Genomic DNA, 26,671 nt, shown 5'->3' with positions numbered 1-26,671 from the left:
AAGATGGAGTCTAGGATCACATGACTTTATCACATGTTCTTACATGCTTTGCTGACTCACAGAGGGATGGCCACTGGCTACTTGTCCTTGCTGTATGAGGCATACCCTCAGGAAGACCTACGGGGCGGGATGCAATTCTTCAATGGCCCATTAGGAGAGTTGAGTGTCCTTAATGGGCCATCAATACATAGCCTTCTAGCCCTGATGTAAATCTGTATGGGGGGCATCACTCAAGAATACAACGTATGTGTAAGATACAAGTACATAGCCAATATTCCTAACTTCAGGTACAAACATGACACATGTATATAAACAGGATAATCATTCTTAGCAATTCATAACTTTTCTATTGATACCATATATGACGGACTTTGTACAACATTTATGGAATTTGTGTGATAGTGGTAACAACAGTGATATAAATGGTCACCTTTCTGATACACAGCATCACATGCAGCCTTCCCTGTACAAAGAATAGGAAATAGCGTTTGACTGTTAGCAGCTGTCATAAAGAACTAACTTTCCAGTGTAAACCCTACATCTGCCTTTCCAAAGGATTCTATTTGCTGATGATCTGAAAAATGCCAACATTCTAAAGATTAAGTAAGGACTGGGAGCAAAAGATTTTACATTTTTTAAAAGAATTCAGCAGAGGTCCAGACAACAGTTTGCCTATGTCAATGAATGTTCACAACCATCAAAAAGAGCATGCACTCTGGCCTCCAAAAATAAGTATTATCAACAGTATGCAGAACGTACAGTACCCTTAAGCAATCCTCTAGTATAGCCTTGTTTAATGTCAGGCCTGGTCTACACTGGCGGGGAATGGGGGGGTAAGTCAGTCTAAGTTACACAACTTCAGCTACGAAAATAGCATAGCTGAAGTCGATGTACTTAGATCTACTTACCACGGTGTCGTCATTGTGGTAGGTTGACTGTTGGCGATCCCCCATTGACTCTGCCTACGCTTCTCGCTCCAGTGGAGTACCGGAGTTGACAGGAGATGCTCAGCAGTCTATACATCGCATCTTCACTAGAAGCAATAAATCGACCCCTGCTGGATCGATCGCTCTGGAGGTAAGTGTAGGCATGCCCTTAGTCACAAACATTTCCTTTAGGCAGGAAAGTAACAAGAATCCATTTGCACTAGGCAAGAAAATGCCAATTTGGGATATATCCATGCATGTCATACAGGAGTACAGTAGGGTTAGACACTTAAGGGAATTCTTGAAACTGTATATTCCTTTAGAATACACCAACCACACTTTCCTTTCTCCAGCACTACCAGAAGAATACAAGAATAGGCTTTTTTTTTTGGTCATGTCTACCCGGTTAGAAATTGCATGCACTGTTGTTGTAGCCATGTCGGTCCCAGGATATTAGAGAAGCAAGGTAGGTGAGGTAATATCTTTTATTGGACCAACTTCTGTTGGTGAGAGAGACTTTCAAGCTTACACAGAACTCTTCTTCAGGTCTGGGAAATGTACTCAGTGTCACAGCTAACTACAAAATGGAACAGAATGTTTAGCATAAATAGTTAATACATATTTCAATGGACCATTCAGTCCCCATCCTCAAAGGAAACCTGCACAACACTTTCAAAAGATAAGGCTAGGAGCTGAAATTCATAACTTTGCTAGACATTAAAAATCGTGGGCTGAATAGAGGCAGTGAATTTATGGCTCATTGCAACAATCTGTGACTCACTAACACACATTTACACACACATCACATCACATCACACAGCTCTCTCCGTTCCCTTCTCCCCCCCCCCCCCCCCCCAGTGACTGGAAGGGCGTTAACTGGCTACTTCACCTTGAATGGTCCCTTGAAATGTGTGTTAACTACTTACACTAACCAATCTGCTCCCCCTTGTATTTAGCTGTTTTCCAGACTTGAACAAGAGTTCTATGTAAGCTCAAAAGCTTGTCTTCTCACCAACCAAAGTTGGTCCAATAAAAGATATTACCTCACCCGACTTGTCTAGTTAGAAATTGGCGTGCAAAACCTCAGTTTGCAGTCAGTTTTTGTTATTATCTGATGGTTGTTTGGTGGCTTACATGCAAAGAGCCGTCTCAGTTCATTTCCCAAAGGCTGCAGTACTTCAAAATCAGTACCCCACATTGGGGGGGGGGACCAAAAAAAGTACCATAATAGGATACTAATTGCTCCCGTGACAAACTCTGCGGGACTGATGGGATAGAAAGACTACACTCTCTCTATGGCATTGAGGACACTCAGTGCTTTCCAGGAAGTTCTCTGTGCTTCTCAAGATCAGATCTTTTCTGCACTGCTCTTCGTTTCCATTTTCTAACGTATGGGGAAGCTAAAAGTTAATTTTTCTTTGTGTTTTGTGGCTAACATTACCCAGGTATGAACATGAAAGACTAGCACCACATCAGATAACAAGTGCACTAGAGAGCAATACACATGTTTTTATAGGAACACCAACTGGTAAGTGTGAGCCACATCCTGGCACCTTTTCCCACATCCTTTGCTTTTAATTTCCCACCTATTTTCCCACCTCCCTCTACTTTCATTTCATTTCTCATCTCAAGTGTTAATGCTAGAGATCAAAATAAGTTTCATTCTCACCTCTCAGCTTAAGTGAAAGGAACGCATTGCAGATGTTCCAATGCTGGTGTTTGAGTGGGATGAGTTTATGCTACCCTAAGGAATAATTAACTGCATTATGTATCTCTGCCCTAAACAATCACTGAGCTGCTGCTCCAGTTTATAAAAGCTGAAGCTCTCTCATGCTTTCTCAATCTCCTACCATGTCATAAAAATTTAGAGTGAACTTTTCTTTTCAGATGTAAATGGCTCTTTAAAGCCCTGTTGTGTGTTTCAGTAACTACATAAACAGCAATGATACCCTCCCTTATGTTCATACATAATAGTGAACTGCCAAACTGAGTTTAACGCCTAGTTTGCTCAGAAACAAGGTTGACAGATTGCATATTTCATAAATCGTGGGTGTACGTGACCCCGGTTCAACCAATCTGCTTTAAATTATAGAAGGGAAAGGATGCAGAATGAAAAATCCTGAGGTTTTCTTCCTTTAACTGTTGGCACTGCTGCAGAGACATCCCTTAATTATTTTGTACACTGGCTTATGCACAATGTGATAGCACTAGGACCAATTCTGCCAGGTGTTACGCATCTATTGCAGGGTGCTGCAAACTTCCACTCCTGTTGTCTTTATGGATACTATGGTCACAGGCCCTCTAAAATCAAGACTGACAAGGATTCACAGACAGATACTTATATAAGATGAGATGAAACAGCTGAAATACAAAGGAGTCCAAGAGTTCGTTCCGCAGATGCGTATCATCTGAAGAAGTGAGGTTTTTTACCCACAAAAGCTTATATCCAAATAAATCTGTTAGTCTTTAAAGTGTCATTGGACTCCTTGTTGTTCAAAAATGGTAATTCACCCACTGCTGCGCTCTCCAAACTCCACTGCCTTGAGATGGAGTTTTAAAAGCACAAGGGAATGCAGGATGGGGACCATTAGCTAAAATCACCTTTTTTTCCCCCCACCAGTTTCATCCATGGTACAATTTTTTATTTTCCATTATGGCTTTACTGACCATATCTGAAATCTGTCATCACATACAAGATTACTCTGGGGCTGGCTGGCTGCCATTACACTGCAATGTACATTTGGATTTCTTAGCACTGAACAGCATGCAGACACCACACTTCTAGCTGGTTCCACTGAAGAGATGTTTTTACAATCAGCTTGAATAGTTTAACTTCTATGGGTGTCTGTGAACATAATTCTCTGTTGAAGAGATAGAGAGATCCTATCAGTCTGTAAATTATATCAAATATTTGCTTCATTAACAATTATCCTTTTAGGAGGCGGGGGAGGGGGAAAGAGGTTCACTTGGAGTCTTCATTAGCTGTTTTTCCAATGTAATTGCATATTTTTCTCTCTTTTATCCACTGTCCACCTATACTGTATCTGATGAAGTCCTTTGATTCCCATTCCTTTTGCACCAGTGGGGTTGCCATTATAGGATGTAATGTTCCCAGACAAAGGTTTTAATAGTGGTAATGTGCATTAGACTCTAATCAGATGCTTTGGTTCTTTTATGATTCATCTTTGTTAATCCAATTTGCATATGCTGCTGCTCTCTGTGGGGACTTCATCAGTGTTGTCTCTTTTGATTATCTTCCCTAGATTCATATTTCCTATTCTATTGGGAATTGTTACCTACTTTTAACTTTGAACGTGGAGGGCCTGATTCTTATGCAAGTCAAGTAATATCTTACTAGTTAAATAGTCCTACTGATTTCCATGATAAGGGACAGCCTGACATGAGTAAGGGTATGTCTTCACTACCGGCCAGATCGGCGGGCAGCGATCGATCCAGTGGGGATTGATTTATCGCATCTAGTCTAGACACGATAAATCGACCCCTGAGCTCTCTCCCATTGACTCCTGCACTCCAGTTTGGTGAGAGGCGCAGGCAGAGTCGATGGGGGAGTGGCAGCAATTGATTCACCATGGTGAAGACACTGCAGTAAGTCGATGTAAGTACGTCAACTTCAGCTATGTTATTCACGTAGCTGAAGTTGCGCAACTTAGATCAATCCCTACCCCTCCACACCACCAGTGTAGACATAGGCTAAGAGAGGAAGAATTGAGAAAGTATTTAATATTTAAATAGTGAGTATGTTACAGAAGTAAAATAATTATGTTACTTGCAGAAAAAAATTGGCAGGAGAAATTTGAGTCTGCATTTTTTTTTTGCAATGGAGACCATTTGTCCTCCTCTATGAACTGATAAAATGATGTGCACTGGGGGTTTATTCAAGGACTTTTAAAAACTGAAAACCATCTGTTTGAGGCCATGGCTACACGGCGCTTTACAGCGCTGAAACTTTCGCGCTCAGGGGTGTGAAAAAACACCCCCCTGCGCGCTGCAAGATACAGCGCTGTAAAGCCTCAGTGTAATCAGTGCCGCAGCGCTGGGAGCATGGCTCCCAGCGCTGCAAGCTACACCCGTAAGGGATGTGCTTTACGTGCAGCGCTGGCGCTGCGACCACACTCACACTTCAAAGCGCTGCCGCAGCGCTGCCCCGGCAGCGCTTTGAAGTTTCAGGTGTAGCTACACCCTGAGTTTCTGTGTTAAATGGGAATGTGCGGGGTTAATCTATGAGAGGTGTCAAGGGGCATTCTCCCTAGAAAAACATTATGTGTTTATTCTGATTCATCTCTGTTGCTTTTATTGTTAACATTTAAAAATGGATATAAAAAACACAAATACGTAAAAGAAAATTCATGAAAATAACTAATTAAATAAAAATATTTAAAGAGCAAAAATATTAATACCTCTGAGTACTTATGAAAGGATAAGTTTAGAATCCTAATATAGCCTTTCTAATAAGGGACGATGGGGAAGGGGGAAGAGAGGGACAGGTATTCTGGACCCACAGTGTAGCTTTGGTTTCTCTACTGAAAAGGGAAATATTTTCCTTGTACAAGATGAAACCCTAACTCCCCAGATGTCAGTGGGTGTTTTGCCACTGACTTTAATGCAACCAGGATTTTATTCAAAGCACCTTAAGGCTATATTACACACCCTTGGTGGCAGCCTGTAGTATGCATATAACTGCGCCCAGCCGTGAAAAGCAGGCTGTGTTCACACTGCAGTGTGTAGCGACATATGTCAGTGAAAGGGGAGAGAGGAGGCAGCAAGGAATGACTGACACCCGTGCTCGAGTCTTTCCTTCCAGCGGGGAAGGGCTCCAGCAGCAGGGAGGCAGCAGGACACTACTCCATTAAAAAAAGCAGGGAGGCAAAGCTTGGGAAAGTAGAGTGCATGTAGGGCATGCAATCGCATACATACCCGTGCCCTTCAGGTTTGGCTTTACTCTACTCACCTGAGCTGTGTCTCAACACTACCATAGCTATTTGTACCCATGCTAGGGTAGCTATGTGCTCTACTGCTGTAGGGTGAATCAAGTCTTCAGAGAGGAAGCCAGACAGCTGCATTTACAGTAAAGAACCTTCTTCATCAACCCTTCGAAAAGGTCTATTAACTAATTCTAGTATTGGATACAGGAGGAAATATCCTCAGCTGAAGCTACACCAATTTACACCAAGACAGAATATGGTCCAAGAAGTATTTCTGTTTCTTGGGAACCAAGCTCTTGATCAACCTTTAGGACAGGGGTTCTCACAACAAATTTTTTGATGGCTTCAAAGTGCAGACATTAACTCCTAGTGGTGGCCACGCTGAGAATTTTTTCCTAAAATACTCAATTAACTTTAGGAAAAACAAATAAATATGCATCTGTCCAAATCATTCTAATTTGTTGAATCTTTTTGCAGACTCAATAATAAAAATAATGTCGTCTCTATTGTTTACTGGACCTAAACAGAATAGAAACACAAATAAGATGCTCTGCAGGTTCTTGTCTCATTTGTTGTTGTTTCTTTTGCTTTTTTGGTTGCTTTATTTTAAAAGACTTGCTAGCTAGTAAGTCTGCTGGGGTGAAAAGTGATATTAACAAATATACACATAAACTTTCACATCAGCAGACTTACTCAGTCCTGGCAAGCCCAGGGACAAATTAAGCCTTGGATGGAGAGGTCACTAGGGAGGATGTGGGGGTGGGATGGGGGAATGACAGGCTGATGGAGGCAGTAGGGGGTTCAGGGGTGATGGGGGTGTGAGCCCCGCAGCCGGGGGTTGGAGCTTGGTGGCCAGAACCTGCTGCTCACCACCCCAGGGCTGGTGCCCAACCCCACCATCCCCAGGAAGGTGGGGAACTCACTAATTGCCTACTCCTCCAGCATTTATGTCTCCAGAAGGGGGGCAGGGTTCAACCCGTGCTGGTGGCCCTGTGGGAGGGACCACTGCTTTGTCCCCTGTCCCCCATCACTGCCCAGGAGCTGTGGCCGCAAGAAAAGCCACTGGTGGCTGCATGTGGCCCATCTGAGAAACGCTGCCTTAGGAGCTTCTAGTATGCACCCTGAATAGCTAGAGAGTCAATCCCAAAAAGATGAAGTCAGGAGAGGATTCTCAGTTGAAGGGTTGGGGAGCAGAAGTTATTTAGTTTTGCTGGTACTTAAAGAGAAAGCAGGAGAGAGAGGCAGATGTACAGTGTCCATATATATATAAATACATATACCAGCTCTGCCAATAGCAAATAAATCTTTTAAATGTAATTTTACTATACTAAAATATAGAAATACTACTATTTATTGTAGCTATCTAGTTTTACAATCCTAGAAATCCGTTAGATAGATGTGCTGGATACTGATATGATCATTATTAAGAAGGCAATCCTACATTGTGAAGATCTGAGCCTCTTTCTAAATGGGATTAATCCCATGCTTGCCACCAGTTCGCAATCTGTTTTAGCTCCACTGGAGGCATCTGAACAAGTAATATTGTAAATTTAAAGTGACAAACACTAACTGTCAGATGGGACAGCTGTCATTGGAACACGCGTACAGTGATTTTTCCAGCTGGACAGCTACATAGTGTGAAACCAAATAGACTTCCTGGAAGTTTGTAAACCATTAAACAGAGCTAGTTCATGTGTATTGAATTCAACCAAATATATGAACATCCTCTCAGAAATGTTTCAGAATGCTGAAGCCCCAAAACAAGCTGCTTCTAAGAGTGCAAGGTACAGAAGCCAGCAAATAAGATACAGTCCTAAAGATAACACCACTTGGAACTGAATAAGTCTTATACAAGGCCAGATGAAAGACACATTTGTGTGATTCATTAACTGCCCGTGTGTGCTTTTTAATCATAGGCTTTGTAGCTCACCTGCCCTCAAACACTAAGATTTCTGTCAGCCTACAAAGATAATCTTGAGCTTTTCATAATTAGAAAGAAACCTTCATAGGGTTGCAGAATGGAGAAAAATCAAGATCAGAGAGGTTGCAGATGGAAAAATCCTATTAAGCTATCCAATCCACACTTTCTCCCAATAAAGAATTGTTCATGGTAGAACAGTATATTTTCTAGAACTGTGTCCAGTCCCATTTTAACCCTGAAGCTACTGTACTGTTCTCCAACATCCTTGATTAAATAGATACTTCCAAAGCACTGAGGCATACTTATGTAAAGGCACTAAATCCATTTCCTTTCACCTGTCCAGAGTCCCAGGATAAAGAGCATATATTGGTAAGTACTCTGTATCATCATTTTGAAAATAGGTAACCCAGAAGCAACTATCTTCTATGTCCATTGAAGAGGCTATATGGAATTCCACACTGATTTTGTGCTAAATTCTGACCCTAGGCTCATGCATATCCTGCTCACTGATTTCATCTAAGCGCAAAATTTAGCAAAAGTTATGATGATGCAAATTGCTGCCAGGCCTTTGCTGAAAAATAAAATTATATACTAATGTAAAGGCAAATATCTAGTTAGCTTATTGAAAAAATATTACCGACATTTTTGGGGGGATGGGAGGATGAGAGGGAGCGAAAACAGGATTGGAATAAGAATACTAGTTTGTTCATGAGCCCATACATCTCCAATTTTCCAGTTAAATTGCTGTCAGATAAAATAAAATTAGAGATGTGGTAAAGACTGGATGGAATCAAAATATGGATAAGGAAATCAGCATAGCACAGTGCATATGTAATGGAACGGTCAAGAATTTGGTCAAGCTAGTGGCATTGAATGCATACAGTAGTACAAATTAAATCCGACAAGCTATAGTGTAAAGTCACTGCAAATTCCAGCAAAAAAAGCGGAGCTTTGTATAAAATGCAGTATAATAGGATGAAGGGGGATGTCAGAATCTGACAAAAGTATACGCGAAGAATGAAGCAGGGAAAGTCAATGCAGCTTTTCATTCTGCAACATAGGTTTGACTGACAGGGGAGCATTTCAAGACTGCCGATCTTGCAAAAAATAAATAAAAAAAACATGAAAAGACAACAACATATATCTAAATGGAAGAAAAATCTTCTAATATGGGTACATTGCAAGGAAAGCAAATTGTTACCAAGTATCTGAAGAAACTCATAAATTAGGGGAGAAAATAGAAAGGAATTACAGCAAGAGGAATAGTGTATGCACAGTACTTGCCACACAAAAGTAGTGAGACACAAATGAGTGAAGACCCTAAGTGGGTGTAAAGAAGAAAAGAAAAATGAACAGAAGTGGAAATAAAAGAACTTCTGCTATGGGAAAACAAAGTAAGGATGGCAAATCACCATGCTAAAAAATAATTTTGCTGTATTGCCAAAAAGTGTGTCTGTGCATCTACTTAAATAGAAAAGTCAAAGACCAAAAGTGCATTTCAAATAAGTGGAACAGCTGTGATGGTGAATTTGTGTATTTTTGACAGTCCATAATTAATATTTTTTCCTAAAAGGCAGAGGAATTTCATCCTTGTATATTTTGTTGCCCATTTACAATCACTAAGCACTTAGTGTCACAGTTTCAGGGCAACTGCACCTGCATTGCCCTTCTATGGTTCACCAAGGATACCTGCCTTAGACTTCTGGCTTTCAGCCATCACCTTTCTTGGGCAGAGACCCATGTTTCACTCAGTCCTGATCAGGGATTTTAAGGCTGTGATATCCCCAGCAAGCCAGACTGCTTAAAAAGGCCAGGGCCTTCACTTTGCTTTCTCTCTAAGGGCTATGAACAGCGTATTGTCCATAGTTAAGTTACCACACAGCTCCCTCTAAGCAAGCACATTTATTCTATTTGTACAACTGTACTATTAGTCAGAAAAGCATCAGAGTTCCACTGGCCCCTCTGGAGAACAGGAAGGTTAATTGTCATCCAGAGTTTATCTTCAGATTAAGTCTTATGGGGATCCAACTTCCTATTGGGGAGCAGAATTGCCCTTCTCCAGTTAACTCTATTAGCTTGTGCCTAGGTTCCACTTTATTCTTCCAGTATTTCCCTAGAACTCATCTTTGAGCATTCTAGGATCTCATGTAGGTGTCTGTCCAGATGGGTCATCTCTTGGGAGCCAGACTGCAGCTCAGTTCCAATTTGGCATATAACGTACTCCATGATGCCTTATGGTAAGGTCTTACAAAAACAAAATTTTGATGTATCCTGAACATTTTTACTGATATAATTTACTGGTTGTCCACTCTTTCCACTCATTGAGCAAGTCTGTTTGCCAATCAACCAGATAATTTGGTCCATCTCAGTGGACTTAAACAACTTTAGTACTAACTTAACTGCCATCTGCTGGTGCTATTAAATGTGATACTGGGACTGAGGAGCCAATACTGGGAAAAAGGGAAACAAAATATAAATTCACTAGGATGAATCTTAAATCATCTTCCATGGATTTCCTGACACGAATGCCTCCAAGAATGATTAATTCTTTGCCATGAAGGCTTAGTGGAAAGCCATAAAACCCTTATTCCCTGGAAAGAGGAGGGGTATCCTTTTATTTTTTTCACCAAAAAAAAAAAAGGCCTAAAATAAGACATGAGAGAGATCTCTGCCTAGGAAACTAACTGCTTTGCATAAGAAATAAAATAACTCAATGAGAACTGCACAGGCTGTCACAGAGACTGTAGTAAGAAAAAATGGTGGGATGAAAGCAGAGTTAGCTTAGGACTTTAAATATCCTTTATTTTCCCATTGTCCAGATTCCATCCCAGTTTTGCATTCATCATCCTAGTAACTATAATAGTACAGAATAAACTGCCAATGATGTAATATGAATCAATCAATCTGTCCTTATACAATGCTATCCCTAAAAGCAGCACATCTGAGCACGCCACAGATCAAGAAGAGAAACAAATTGTTAAAAAATCAAAATAAAAGTAAACAAAATGAAGAAACCGACATCTTAGACACTATCTTTGTTTACTTTTAGTAAGTGTAGACCTTGCTCAGACATTGAAATGTGGTTGATCTGTAGTTATGTGTAAAGGCCATCAAGTCTGACATTTAGATAATTGGATGAACTGGCAGACCATCAGGATTCAATCTATAGTGTTATCCAGACACTGCTACTTAGGGATTTTAATCTTAATTGAAGAAGTCAACAGGGAAAAGCACCTTGAAGAAGTCCTCTCGTCAACACAATCTTACTCAAATAATTAAAGTATCTACTTATGTTGATTATAGAAAACAAATAGAGAGCCCTTGCAGACTGACTGAGATAAACTTCATCTCTAGTTCAAACAGACCAGTTTGCACTTTCAGGCTCTGTTCTCCAACCACCCAGATGTAGCAGAGCAAACATCTAAATTTATTATTCCAGTATATACATTTATCAGCCTAATAGTTATTATTATTAATATTATTGTGATCATAGAATGGTATAATCTATACGAGGGCTGAAGGAGCAATTGATCAAGGTGATCAAGCTGAATATTATTGTGCTAGGTGCCGTGGAAACACGCATTAAGAGACAGTCCATGCTCCAAAAATCTTACAGGCCAAACAGATAAAGGGTGGATTAATGGGAGCATTATTATTCCTGGTTTACAGATAGAAAACCAAAGCACAGTACTCCTTTCTGACATAATTTCATGGTCTATTCAGAAAACTATTCAAGCATGACACTGTATTATTAGACATAATGCAGCCATTGCAAGGACACCGATTACTGAAATAAGAACTCATTCTCTTTAACAGTATTTAAAATTAAGAATGAATACAAGACTGGTTCAAAACCATAATTTTAAAAGGGCAGACTATATGCAAGTATGAAAAAAAAATTCGAACAACTTTCTAATGAGGAGGGAGAGTCTAAGGCCTAATTTTCAAAACTGCTGAGCACTTGCAGCTGCATTGACTTCAATTGAATTGGTCAGGGTTTAGCACTTTGGGAAATAGCTCACTAGCTCACTTGTTGAACCTGCTCTTTTTCAGAAAGTGAAGACCCACTCTGGTACTCAGCTTGGAAAACACAGTATCTCTTATCTTATAATTGGCTATGTTGTATGTGGAACTAGAGCACAGGGAATGGATATTCATCTCAAGAACAAAGTATGTAACTTGTAAATTACTTTGGCTTCCACTAATACATTATTGAGGGAAAACGCCACAGATCAATTCATTCCAGTACTATATTTAATTAAATAAGGATCAGCATAAACTCCGTGAGTAGAAACATCCAATTACTCTTCTAGGGCAAAATGAGATATCAGCATATTGCCCTGTTTGATATATCTTTGGAAATATTGGAATCAAAAATGAAGCTTTCATAAACTAATGTGTATAAGCAAAGTAGTTTGTGAATGGTTTAATTTTCTGCAAACAAAACAGAATCAACAATATTTATAGAAATAGACCTAGGCAGATTCAAAAAGTTTATAAAACAAACAAATTCCACTGACCCAAATCTATTTTATTCTTGTATATCTGCCTTTAGACTGTCATTTTTCATGCTTAGTATTTTTTTTAAAAACTTTCTGTCTCTTGTAAAATAAGATACATTGATTCTGAGTCTAATTAGCATCTAATGACAATGTATCACACTTGAAAGATGAGAGTGGCAGACATTTCTCCCTCATTAAAGATGGAAGGCTGGTCCAGTAATTAGGACAGGTTACAATTCCCTGCTCTGCCACAGAATTCCTATGTGACCTCAGCAATTCACTTAGTCTCTCTGTGTCTCAGTTTCCCTTCTCTAAAATAGGAGTAATAGCCCTTCCCTAACTCACAGAGGGATTGTGAGGACAAAAACATTAAATATTATGAGGCATTCAGATACCATGGTAATGAGGGTCATAGAAGTGCCAAAAATAGACATATTTCTGCCATTGAATCCTACTTTTTTTTCAAAAATACCCTTCACTATTATCACGTACATACACCTATCAATAAACAAGGGGTGATGAATAGTTCTGCAGACATTCAAATACTTCTGAATATCAAAGGTCCAGTGATCTGAAGATAAAAGGAATTATTCTCATACTTGACCACCTAATTACCACTGGGAAATCTGGAACACCCCACCTCATACCTTTCTTCTGGTACCCGGAGCTACATTTGATAAATGTAATTTTTAGCTACACTTTATATTCAGTAGTGTATGCTCTGTACGGCATGTCACATTGAATTGGAAATGATCAGTGATTGCTCCCAGTACATTGCGTTATATCAATTGGCTTCTGCAGAACTGATTGCAGGATGGCGGTCTAATGTATGAAACAGAAATACCCATCTTGTTCAGTTATCTGTATCTATAGTATGGGTTATTACAAAGCAGCTAAATCTTTACTTTAAACCCATTCTAATCCTTATGATAACCATGCTGCAATGACCAATATAATAATCTCCCTAAACTTCAGGCATATCAGATAGAAGGTAACAGTGAAATGAACAAAAGAAGAGAGAACTTGGCAAAGACTAGTTGTAGAAAGGGTTTTCTAATGCTATCTGACCTAAATGAATCAGATATATTTAAGCAGCAGTTAGTTATATCTCTAAACCGCTCCTTCAGATTAGTTGCTGACACCAACTCTAAATCTTTGCTGGTGTAAACTGTTATAGATCCATTTACATGAATGGAGTTGTGCCAATTTTCACAAGCAGAGAATTTGGTCCACTTAATTTTCTTTCTCCTTGTACAAAGGAATGCTGTTTGGATGGCTCATGATATTGGGGAGGCTAGATATAATCCCTGATATGGAAGGCAAATTCTAAAAGAGACATTTATAGTTGTGCTCTGACAACAGTTTTCTAGTTGGTAGGTAGCTTTCTGTCTGAAAAGGCAATTCTGTTTCCTACATTCTGGTTCTCACAGTGTTTCAGTCTTGAAAATTTCACAGGTTAATGAGTGGAGAGGTACAGTTTCCAAAAGAGATTGTACAGCAAATTTAAATAACTACAGAACAGACTACACCATTAACATTATTTTAGAGCAATGCAAAGCTGATTGAATACACCGACCCAAAGACAGAGCTGTTGTAAGCAGGTACACCACCACTGGGACTGGAGTCTGCCTACAAAATCTTATTAGAATTCCTGATTTCTCTCAATTCAATTTCCCACAATTTTTATGCTATCCCATAATTCTTAATGAGAGTTATAGATTCCAGGTAGAGCTGAAATTGTGAGTTAGTATAAGTACTCATTAGGAACTGCTCCTGTTGTAAACTGAAAGTAACATCTTTCAAGTCAATGGAGTCACGCTGGTATAAAACTAGAGTGAGATAGAATCAGGTCCTTAGTCCATATAATTTGCTTTTGAACTGGTCCAAATGAATTCAGAGGTTAACCTGTATTAGACATAAATCAAATTTTTCAGAAATGGCCACTTGTTCCAAGTGCATCAACTTCTGGATGCCCAACTTGAGACACACTGGTCCTGATTTTTAGAAGTTCCGAATACCCGCAGCTTGATGTAATAGACCATTTGAAAGCCATTTGCAGTAATTATCCTGCAGAAACTGTTTCTTCACAGTAAATATCTAGAAGTAGGTTCTCTGATCTCTGTCAATTAACCAGTTTCCAAAAACTTCAATGATATCTAAAGGAACGCCAATGAATCTGGCTGAGTGTAAAGAAAAGAAAAATACTTTTTTCAGGAGCACCGTGTGTATTCCCTGCTGCATTGCTCAATACCCAGGTCATTTCTAATTGAACTGGGAAGAAAGAAAAAACAGAAATCACAGAGACGATGAAGGACAATCCTAGGTGGGGGGGAGGTCTCTGGAGGAGAGTTCCATTTGTGTTAACTTTAACTCTTACCACTAATTCTGGTAGAATCCAGATTTTAATTGCTTAAGTGAATTGTTCACGACCTGCATTTTGGCTATGTCAGATTTTTCTGCAGGGGACATACATTTATTCAGCCATACAGCTGTTCCAAGACTGGTATCACTGCTTCTGCCACTGTCAGAACAGACAACATTTGTGAATAGTGGTGTGTGCATTATAACTTCTAGGGTGACTCTGTCTGTGGTAGCATCTCATTCCAGGATGCCTTAGCCTTAGGACATACTTCATTTTTTATTGGGCAGCTGTATTTATGAGTTAAATTGAAATTATTCTTCTCATCTTGTCAAGTCTTGGTCACGACAGTTTTAGCCTATTATTTCTCATATATACACTCACTATATACACCTCATCTCCTCCAAGTATTTCTTCCTCTCATTGCTGGCACCACATCAGTGATCCAAATGGCATGGAAGACAATTAACTGGATGTATAGCCAAATACCATCAATATAATTCTTTCTTGATTGTTGCTGAAACATCCCTAGCACATCCACAAATCCTCTAATTCTCACCTACTGTGCAATCCATTGCCCAATAACGTGGGACCAATACACTATAAGTTTCCCCATACAGTTATATGAGAAAATTATGAATTTCTGCTCCCCTCACAGAGCACTTACAATTTCCACAACAACCCTTATGTAATAAAGTGTACTATTTCTAAGGTGTTTGTCTTGTTCAAAGCCTTCAAAGCAAATTCCATAGTAAAATGTTATTACATTGGAAATTATTAAGTTCCTATTGACTGCAATGCATACAATGTATACAATGATGTTAATTATTTACCAGTTACTAGTCTGATTTCATTCTGGGTAACAGTGATCATGGATTTAATAGCTTGATTAAGTATTGGGCTGGAATAAATCATCCTTCAAAAATGTATCTCTTACAAATAATATGTAGCACACAGTCATTTATCATGATGGAGGTAAGATGGACAATGGAAACTCTATAGCTTTATATATATATATGATGATATCCTACCTTTGAAGAAACAGTCTTTGCTGTGGATAATGTAGATTTTCTTCCTCTGCAAGCATGAGGCTCGGTGGACTTCACAGTGATTTTCATAAAATTTGCCATCAGATCCACATACTGGCATGTAACTGGGCTTGCAGTCTTCTAGGCATTTGCATTCAGGTTGATTAGTCTCCTTGTTAACAACACACTTACTTCCCCGGCCACAGTACTTTTTTTCACATGATGCATGTAGGCCATCTTGCCCATAAAGCACTGAAAAAGTAGGAAGTTTAAACATTAACTATATTTGCTTAACAGGATTTAATTGGTCTTTTATTTTAGCATGTACATTGCAAGCTTAGAGGACATAAGGATTCCAAGGATACATGGGCATCCTATGGACAATATTGCAACTGTGATATGGAGAGTATCTTCATACGTAGGCTAGCAGTTCTACAGCCCCCATTCAGCAATGCATTAAAGTGCATGCTTAAGTAGTTTGCTTAAGTGATGGGCATAAGCATGTGTTTAAAGGAAAGTATGTGCTTTGCTGAACCATGGTTTTCAGTGACTAAATACCTATACTATGTTCATTCTGCAGTTCTGATGTGGTATTTTAAGACTTTGTTGGGATTATATTCCTCCTTCCCAACTTAAACACTGAAAAAACAATGTCTATTGGCCTGTATAAGCATTGATGACCAAACTAGATGTGGACCTCTTTTTCTGGTAAAACTAAAGGTTGTTGAATTCAAAGAAGTCTACTCAGGTGTCACTCATTTTGCCCTCTCATCTGACACTGGCAGAACCCACCGTGGCTAGCAATGACACAATTAAGACTCTCAGAGCTGGTGACAAAAGAAAAAAGAAAGAAAAATGTGTGTCGGACAGACCCATAGCAGGGGTCAAAGATTAATCATTTTTGCATAGGGGGAAATGAATCATATTAATGTGCAAGCTTAACTTTGTGGCTGATGCTTTGGTTCACATTGGCTGTACCGTATATTGGGGTTGGTTAGTTCTTTAACTTAATTTTTGTATTTTGCATTACTTAGTTATATGCAGGATAGATACCTATTGCTGGACATCTTATAAATGTATTAAATAGATACCAATAAATAACTCACTCTCCAAAAACAAAACAACAGATATTTATTAACTATTAGTTAATCCATTGCTTTTTTTTCATTTTTATATCATAATACACAAATTACTCAGATACTCTAACCAGGCAAACCTCCATTTAGCACCCCATGTACTATGGGTCAAACACACTGATATCCTTATCTAGATAGGCTATCAGCTTCCTACATGAGTGACATTTTCAGAAGTGCTCAATGTTGACCTAACTCAGCTCCCAGTGAAGTCAATGATAAAACTCCCATTGACTTCAATGGAAGCAAAGTCAGGCCAATGCTGAGAGCTTTTGAAATTTCTCTCCTGCAAGGAGTCTTATTAGAGTCAATGGAATTACTAATGGGTTAAGTGCTTCCCAGTATGAGTGAGGCCATCAGCATCTGGCCCTATGTAAATATAACAACAAATAATGACTAGTTTCTTATAGGTATTAGCACAAAATGATGAACTGAACATTACTTGTATTTTCTATTGTTTGATATTATTATAATCCTAGAAAATTTAATTTTAGATTGTAATAACACTGCAACTAAAATTTCTGCACTGAACAGTTTACAACAGACCTGTTATTACTATAATTTCTAGAGGCGGGGTATTTTGAAATAAGCCACTGTACAAAGAGCAATAACCAGCATTACACTTAATTATGAGTTTGGGAAAATTAGAAGATTACTGGGCTGCATTAATTGTAATAAGCATAAGATTGAGAATTACAAAGGGATGTTACAGAAAGAATAATTAAAACACAAAGGTAGTTTGGTAACCAACATTTTGCTGCAAGCTTTAATTAATCTCCCTTGTTACCCATGTATGATTTCCCAATGCTACATGCTGATAGAAAATGCAACAGTGTTAAAAGCAAGATCTCCGGACAGGGCCAGCACTACCATTTAGGCAACCTAGGCAATGGCCTAGGGCGCCAGAATTTTTGGGCGGCGCTATTTTGCCGGGGGAGGGCAGCACGCGGGTCCGGTGGACTTACTGCAGTAATGCCGGCAGATGGACCACTGCTGGAAAGGCTCCGGTGGAGCTGCCGCAGTCATTTTGGCAGACGGTGCGCTGGTCTAAAGGCTCCGGTGGACCTGCCGCAAGCATGCCTGCGGCAGGTCCACCGGAGCCTTTAGACCAGCGTACCGCCCGCCGGCATCACTGCAGCAGCTCCACCGGAGCCTTTCCAGCAGCGGACCGTCCACCGGCATTACTGCAGTAAGTCCACCGGGGCCCCGGGGAGCGGCGAAATGGCCGTCCGCCTAGGGCGTCAGAAACCCTGGCGCCGCTCCTGCCTCTGGATCCACTATAAACACCAAGGGGTTAAAAATAGTTGTACAAAATGCAGGTCAAAGTTTCCACATGTAATAAACCCATTTTTGCTAGCTCCTTGTTAAGTTTGTTTTTATCATTGTAAATTCGAAAGAAAAGAATCTGTTATTGGAGGATTAACTATTTGACTCAATAACTCATTAAAATTCCTGCACCTTGGCAGGCTAAGAAATATTGACTTTTCCCCGACCTGTAATAAACTAGAAGGTCAAAAGTGTCTCTGAGCAGTTTAAAAAGTACAGTCCTTCAGAGGGATATCTGAATATCCTTTATTCAGTTCACTAATTGTTCAGCATGTCTCTTCAAACTATCCACAGCAATACACATACTGTGACCTCTACATGACCTGCGGTCAAGATCACGTATAATTACCATATCTATTGTACATTTGTCAGAACAAAGGTCTCGATGTTTGAGTGAAGAAACCTGTTAAAATTGCATTATTATAGTTGCTTAGCTTGTTCAACGGAATGTGGCACACTAGGAAACGCATGTCAGCATTTGCTGGTGCAGTTTAAGATAAAATATTTATTTTAGATTACATTTTTTGTGTTTTGTTTGTTTGTTTTTTTGATTTGGTAAGATAAATGACCTCCCACCCCTTCTGCAAAAATCATAACTAAATTAGATCCGTTTCTATACTTTCTTCTTAGATAGCGTGACCACCCACACGGAGTCCAAGGACATTCTTTTGTAGGATGGAAAAGGTTGAGTTCCTGCAAACCCTGGTTGCTCGCTTAAGACTGTAACATGTCCTGGATTGTATGGATGTGCCGAATTGTGGAGGGGATTTTAGTAATCTTAAACTATCCACCCCTACACACACACACACACACACACACACACACCCTTCAGCTAGGCTGGTTTCTAACTAGTACACGAAGCAGAGCTAGTTACTTTGCTCTCTGGTGTATGTTCTGCAGTATGTTGCTAACACTAGCCGGGAGCTGCATGCTGCCCTTTTGGAAGGAAAGCACACTGCCCCCATTGTATATTTATCGCCCCTCCTTTCCCCACCCCAATCCATCCTGAGCCATCCTTCCCTACTATAGCCACTCTTAAAACATAGCAGTAGCTGTGTGCACCACCCATCTCATCATTATGACTGGACCAGCAAGGATAAGATTTCTGCCTTAGCATCAGCTTTATCTTGATCTTTTTTTTGTCTTTTGTTGGTTTCTGTCACAACATCTACGTTCTTGAAAACAAAAATTTGTGTTCCCATTGTAATGCAAATATTACTGACCTTTAATGCTGTGACCGTTTGGGTAAGTAATAATACATATAAGACCTCTAGGTAGCTCAGGCTTTGCCCATTCTACATACTATGAAATTATCATTTAAACCATTTCTGGTTTTTAGTGCCCTATGGGTTTTGTTCATGGATAGATTTTTGTGACTCTACTGGCCACAGAACTCCTGATGGTAACTTTAGTGCAGGCTAGATTCCAGTAACTGCCTGTTCCCCAAAAACAACAAAGGAAAAAGCTGTTTATTTTCCATTCAGTAAACCAGACACGTCTTTAGCGGTCTCACATGTCTGGAAACTGGAGATCACCAAGGTGAAGTGTACAGATATGGGAGTCTCTTTGGCCAGAACCTGAATGAGGTTGATATTAACAAATTCATCAACGCTAATTATTAATTAAATTAATATTTGTACAGTCCTTTGAAGGTGTGAAGCATCATACAAGTGCCACCAGTCAACATACATGGATGGCATGCAAAAATGACAAAAAAACAGGATATGAACTATAAGGACCCAATAAGAGAAAAAAAACCCAAGATGTTTGACTCCAAAAGCACAGGCCTCTTTATTCACTAAGGCCTGGTCTACACTATGGGGCGAATGCATGAATAACGTAGCTGGATGCAATATTGCTTAAGTCGACTTATTGAGATGCTTACACCATGCTGCGTCGATGGGAGAAACTCTCTCATTGACGTACCTTATGCTTCTCATTCTGGTGGAGTACCGGAGTCAATGGGAGAGCAATCTGCAGTCATTTTAGTGAGTCTTCACTAGACCCACTAAATCGACCATCGCCTCAGCGTCGATCCCCACAGGGTAAGTGTAGACATACTCTAAGTTAACTTAGACAGCACTACTAATAAAGAATAGTTATGACCAAGATCTAGGTCCATCAAACATGAGTAAGTAAACATTAAGCAGCCATGGGATAAGAGGGAAGGTTTTCTCATGGCTCAGTAACTGGTTAAAAGACAGAAGACAAAGGGTAGGAATAAATGGTCATTTTTCAGAATGGAAAGAGATAAATTGTCATGTCCCCAGGGATCTGTATTAGTACCATGCAGTTTAACATATTAATAAATTATCTGGAAAAAGGGGTAAACTGTGAGGTGGTAAAAATTGCAGAAGATACAAAATTACTCAAGATAATTAAGTCCAAATCAAACTGCAAAGAGTTACAAAGGAATCTCACAAAACTGGGTGACTGGGCTAGAAAATGGCATATGAAATTCCATGTTTGTAAGTGCAAAGTAATGCATATTGGAAAAATAATCCCAACTATACATGCAAAATGACGGGGTCTAAATTAGCAGTTAACAGTCAAGAAAGAGATCCCAAAGCCATTGTGGATAGTTTTCTGAAAACATCCATTCAGTGTGCAGCAACAGTCAAAAAAGCTAATGGAATGTTAGGAATAATTAGGAAGGGGACAGATAACAAGACAGAAAATATCATAATGCCACTATATAAACCCACACCCTGAATACTGGGTGCAGATCTGGTCACCCCATCTCAAAAATATATATATTTGAATTGGAAAAGGTACAGACAGGGCAACAAAAATTATTAAGATTATGGAATAGTTTCCATTTGAGAAGAGATTAAAAAGACTTTTCAGCTTGGAAAAGAGATGACTAAGAAGGGATATGATAGAGATCTATAAAATCATGAATGGAGAAAGTGAAGTAAGGAAGTGTTATTTAGTCCTTCACATAACACAAGAAACGGGGATCATCAACGAAATTAATAGTCAGAAGATTTAAAACAAACAAAAAGAAGTACTTCTTCACACAACACACAGTCAACCTATGGAACTCATTGTGGGGGATGTTGTGAAGGCCAAAACTATAACAGGGTTCAAACAACTATTAGATTATTTCATGGAGGATAGGGCCATCAATGGCTATTAGCCAAGATGGTCAGGGATACAACCCCATGCTCTGGGTGTCCCTAGCCTCTGATTGCCAGAAGCTGGGAGTGGATGACAGGGAATGGATCACTCGATGATTGCTTGTTTTGTTCACGTTCTCTGAAGTACCTGACATTGGCCACTGTCAGAAGATAGGATACTGGATCATTGGTTTGATCCAATAAGGTCATTCTTATGTTTTTGTGAGTAGGAGGAATCCTCACAAAAGTCATTAATTGTGGCACTGGAACAATGGTCCTGGTGGCACAAATTTTTCCTTGTTTCAGCTGTGATATTTTCTCTCCTGTATTTATTTATAATTGGGACATTAATATTTATTTGCATTATAGTAGCATACAGAAACCCCAACTGGGAGCAGGGGACTATGGTAGGTACTGTAGAAACATAAGAGAAGACAAGGTCCCTGCCACAAAGACCTTACAGTTGAGTGCCAAAGTTTGGTCACAGGGAAAACTTTTACATACAATTTAGTTAAATCCTTGCAAACGGTATTGCAAAATGGAAATTCTGAAACAACTTTCAGTGTAGCAACACTTGATACGGTCATGATTTTACTTTGGTTACCTTTGTAAATGGCTGCAAATTAAGTATTTGGTCAATGACAATGATGCCACTGGGACATTTCCCACTTAGGAAATAATGCACCAGAACTTCAACTGTATAAGTCGGCATAGAGCTATTGAAGTCAATGATCTGCACTGATTAATATCAGCTAAAGACTAAAGCAAATTTAACATCATGCTAATATTTGTATGTTTGCCATTCCCAGCGGTTAACTTGACTGAAAGATTATCTAACTGAAGAGTCCACATGGGGAAGCTACTGTGGTGCTACAGACCCTTTAGCACACGGACTTTAAAGATAAAGGCATAAGATACACTGAGCAGTCCAGAAGCCACATGGAGGATTTTAAAAGACATTCTTAATTAATTAGCAGCTAAGGTGAGTAAAAGTCCCTCATTAAACTTCTGACTTTGGTCATCCAGTGTAAAATCTTTCCGAAGTCTCAGAATTACAGAATCACAGGGAGGGAAGGGCCCTTGAGAGGACATCTAGTCCAGTCACCCGCACTCTTGGCAGGTCTAAGTATTATCTACGCCATTACTGACAGATGTTTGCCTACCACTTCTCTTGCTACCTCTTGTGATGGCTATGTAGAACATACCTCATAACTACCTAAAGAGCATTCAATTGTAAGTAAACATAGAATTTCCATGGCTTGTCAGCTAAGATCTGTGCTGTAGTAGGGCCAGATAATGCTGGAATGGCATAATGGCAGTTTTGCCACATGGAGGACACCATTTTGTTCTCAAAATGGCATCCTTTGCACTGTATGACCTCGCATGCAAGGTCAAACTACATGTAGGACGTCATTTGATAGGGTGAAATGGTGTCTTCTGCACAGCATGACATGTGCAAGGTCATGCTGGCATTGTTATTCCAGTAGTTGCCCATTCAGGACCACACCATTGGTTAAAACACTGAACTTCTCTGCTTTTGAGACAAGAATGAAAACAGGGATGCAGTTCACTAACTAAACTTAACCCCCCACAATATTTTTCTTTCATGAAAACTGAATGAATTTCCTACTCCTACAAGGATTATAAAACACAATAATGGAAAAGGTAATCAAGTGAAACTACCAGCTAACTGCTTGCAGTATTTATGAGCCCCACAGTACTGCATGAAAAAGATATAATTCGTTTAATTTATTAGTCATAAAGAAAGTCATTTACCTAGGTTAAAAAATGATCATCTTGTAAAACAAGCCACTTTTCAACACTAATTAAATTTACCAAACATGGCCAAAGCCTAAGTAGTTATATTAAAGTTAGTATGATGAGAAGTGGAACTTCATTTGTCTCCATCAATGACAAGCTTCTGTTCCAAAGAATTTTGGCTGGAAACGTGAGAATTTTGGGATTCTGGTTGAAAAACAAAGGCCAGATGTGGTTGGTAAGACAGGTGCAGTTCAGGAACTGTGTCAAGTCCTTTAACAGGGTTTTGTTTATTTCAAAATAAAAATTTAAAGGCAAAATGAAGATGTAATTCCTATCCTCAGACTTATGAGGCTATGCATCCTCTAAACACTGATTAATTCATGAAGTTCAAGGCCCTTTCTGCCTTTTATACATTGCAGAACATATTACAAAGTACAGTCAACGTTTCATAATTTTCCCATCCCTAAGCCCTATTCCTTACTTTGGCAAAACTGCCAAGGAGTTCAATTCAAAGTTAGCTTGAATAAGGAGCAATATAATAAACTGGGCTCATCATGACACCCAGCATTAAAGTCACAGCAAAAAATAGATACATTATATCAGGCTTCTGACCAATTGTAATTATGCAATTCTGCACTTATAAATTGCAAAAACATAAATTATAATGTTTGCATAAATAAGAAGACGGCAAATTCTTTGAGAAGAACACTGGGCTAATTAATATCCATAGACACACTTCTGAAAGTTGTTAACTAGTCCTGATTTACAATGCAGGAAACAAAGCCACAAATCGCACAGCAAGTCACTGTTAGAATCAAGATTAGATACTTAGTCTTCGTGGTCCTCAGTTTTCCCTTATTTAAAAGAGGGACTATCGTATATTCCTGCTTCATAGGCAGTGATAGGAAGTCAGTGATGTTTGCAAAATGTTATATGATTTTAATGTATTTTTATTGTACCTGCATGAAAATCAAATCCTCAGAACTGCAGAAACAACTGCAGTAATTTCTTATGAACCAACCTGGTTTGTCCTTTAGATCTCATGGAAATCTAAAAAAATTAACAAAATTAATTTGGCCACTGCTGAATTATGTGCCTGCATCATTTCTGATTGGAATATATAGACAAGGTGGATTATTTTTTTCTTTTTTTAAGCAAACACCCGGAAACCCAACACAGCAGAAATGATCTGATAATTTAGATGAGGAAGATCCACATACTGAGCTGTGCCTAACCATGGAAAATTTACACCCAGAAAGAATTCATTTGAGAAAACATAAGCAACCTTAATTGCAGTGGTTTTCTACTACTAGAATATACTAGGTAAAGGGCGGAAAGCAAAAAAAACATAACCTCTACTAAATAAAAAACCTGCAGTAAATCTACTGGTAATGTATTACTTCACTGCAGTTTCAAGTTTAGATTTTTTTGTACATCTTGCTTGCTACCTGCAATAATCACGTATGATCCAGTGCTGCAAAAATATATCCCATCTCTATTAGACATTAATTTTTTGGGAAGAACACAGATTGTAGATACATTTGTTGCTTGGAACTCCCCATACACTTGACTTAACATAATCATTTTGCTTGTGCTGATAATAAAACTGCAAATACCACAGCATGGGACCTTCCACCTTCTCTGACTAGCACATATTTATCTTATGTTCATAGGATAATTCACGCTTTGAAGTAATATAAGTTCAGACATATCCAAATAGCACTGGCTCCTGTTCAGCTAACAAATGTGTGTATCCAGTGTTATCGCTGCAGTAAAACTAGTGTAAAGCAATGGGCAAAATTCACTAACAATCTGCATAACTCTTTAAGCAAATCTCTTTTTTTGCATTGCATGCCTATCATGAAAACAGAGCAGTAGCAAAAGGAAAGTCACCTCAGAAAAAACTACTTGGTGTTGACTGAATCATTACCAACACAATCATTATTTCTGTTGCTAGTCTTTGCTGTTCTGATTTCTTTCTTTTTTTCTTTTTTAACAAGATGGTGACTCATCCTGGAAGAAAAGTATAGAAAATGGGACGTACGCTTCAAGCTGTTTTGCTAATGATACAACCTGCTAAAGTTTAAGTTTGCTCATGACATTTGGCACTACTGTACTGTTGAAAAGATTAACAGCTTTTATTATAACTACAAGGACTGCCCACTCTTTCAGGTAATAAGAAGGTTTGGAGGTCATGTGCATTATTCACAAGCACTCTCTAGGGAGGGAAATGCACACTTCTCACTCACCATTCCAAAAGAAAGAAATACAGTAGCCTCAGAGGAAAAAGACAGAAAATTATCATCCACTATATTAATCTAAAGGCCCGTGGCAGGGGAGGGGTAAAACCCCTTTAAAGCCCTGCCAAAATGCTGGCTACAGTCTGCTCTCTGGCCGGTAGGCCAGGGTTAGAGATGCAGGTACTCAGCAGGGAGCCAGCTGCAAGCCCTAACGAAGGCTGGCTCAGAGAAACGTGCTGGGCTAAGTAGTGACAGCTAGGCTGAGGCAAGAGAAGGCTGTAAAAGCCCTGGGCAAACCTCAGTGGGGAGGCTAGCCTGGGAGGAGACAGGAGGGCAGTATTTCTGTCTCCTTGCCAATAAGGAAGCCTCAAGGGCCAGAAGACTCTGGGGAGGTCATAGCAAACTGTTGAGGATCTGGGCACTGCACGAGCACTGTAAATAAAGACACTGTGGTGATTCAACAAAAGAGGTAGTGAACACTCTTTATTAAACCAGCCTAAACACAGGGTGCAGGCACAAAAGTAGGAGAGCCTGCGCTCACCCTGTGACAAGGCCCTATCGGAAAGGGAAGATACTGCATCTAAATGATGATATGGAAATATTGTTCAAAAAGCCATAAAAGATAAAGCTATAATTGTTTCAGTTATAATACACATTCACATACTGTGGCAAGGCACCTTCTCAGTATCCCCAGCCTCTGCTGCTTTTAGCCCTGGTGAGACAGGCTTGGGTAATGCGGTCCCCCTTAGAACACAGGGGAAGTCTGCTCCCCGTATCTCCACCAGTCCTGTTTAAAGTATTTTTACTTCCTTGTGGGAGAGAGTACTGCCTCTCCTCCTGGTGAGGCTCACTGTCTTGCTGCTCCTAACCTCCTGGCAGCAGGGCTCCTTCTCTCTCTGCTCTCCTCACTCCTTCCTCCCAGGGAAGGGTTTAAAAAGGTCTCAGGCAGCCCTAAGTTGGAAATAGCTGATCCTAATTAACCTCAGGTAGCTCCCCCTCAGCTGATTCTAATTGCTACCTTGATAACCCTTTCTCAGTTGAACCTGATTGACCTGTAGTTGTCTCCCAGTTGATAAGGAGGAGGGCCTTTTAACCCTCCAGGACTGATTCCTATCCCTCCCTTGCAGCTGTCTGTCCTGACTTTATCACAATACATATCAAGAGACACACACCCTCTTTCTAATCTTTATACATTGGCACCTCTCTAGATAGCTACATTATTTATGAGTGCCAAAGCCACAGATGGGTAATGCAAGTCATTCCAAAAGACTGCCAACAGAAGTTTATACCAAACTGCACTATTTTATTTTCTGAGGATGCCACATATTAAATTATCAGAGGGATAGCCGTGTTAGTCTTGATCTGTAAAAGCAGCAAAGAATCCTGTGGCACCTTATAGACTAACAGACGTTT

The 26,671-nt window shown here is 39.6% G+C and overlaps 1 protein-coding gene across 4 annotated transcripts in view; it reads right to left on the bottom strand.

The window, feature by feature from the left end:
- FSTL4 (follistatin like 4) overlaps positions 1-26,671 on the bottom strand; it is a 471,928-nt gene that overhangs the window by 297,868 nt on the left and 147,389 nt on the right. For 3 of the 4 annotated variants that reach the window (XM_030573170.1, XM_030573171.1, XM_030573172.1), the window contains one exon: positions 15,683-15,931. The exons of the other annotated variant lie outside the window; for it this stretch is intronic. In XM_030573170.1, coding sequence (XP_030429030.1) covers positions 15,683-15,931 — 249 coding nt within the window. The remainder of the gene's footprint in view (positions 1-15,682; positions 15,932-26,671) is intronic. 4 annotated transcript variants of the gene reach the window in all.

The sequence above is a fragment of the Gopherus evgoodei genome, chromosome 8, assembly GCF_007399415.2.
Source record: "Gopherus evgoodei ecotype Sinaloan lineage chromosome 8, rGopEvg1_v1.p, whole genome shotgun sequence".
NCBI lineage: Eukaryota > Metazoa > Chordata > Testudines > Testudinidae > Gopherus > Gopherus evgoodei.
Note: the sequence above shows the minus strand (reverse complement) of the source record. Positions and strands in the feature narration are given on the sequence as shown.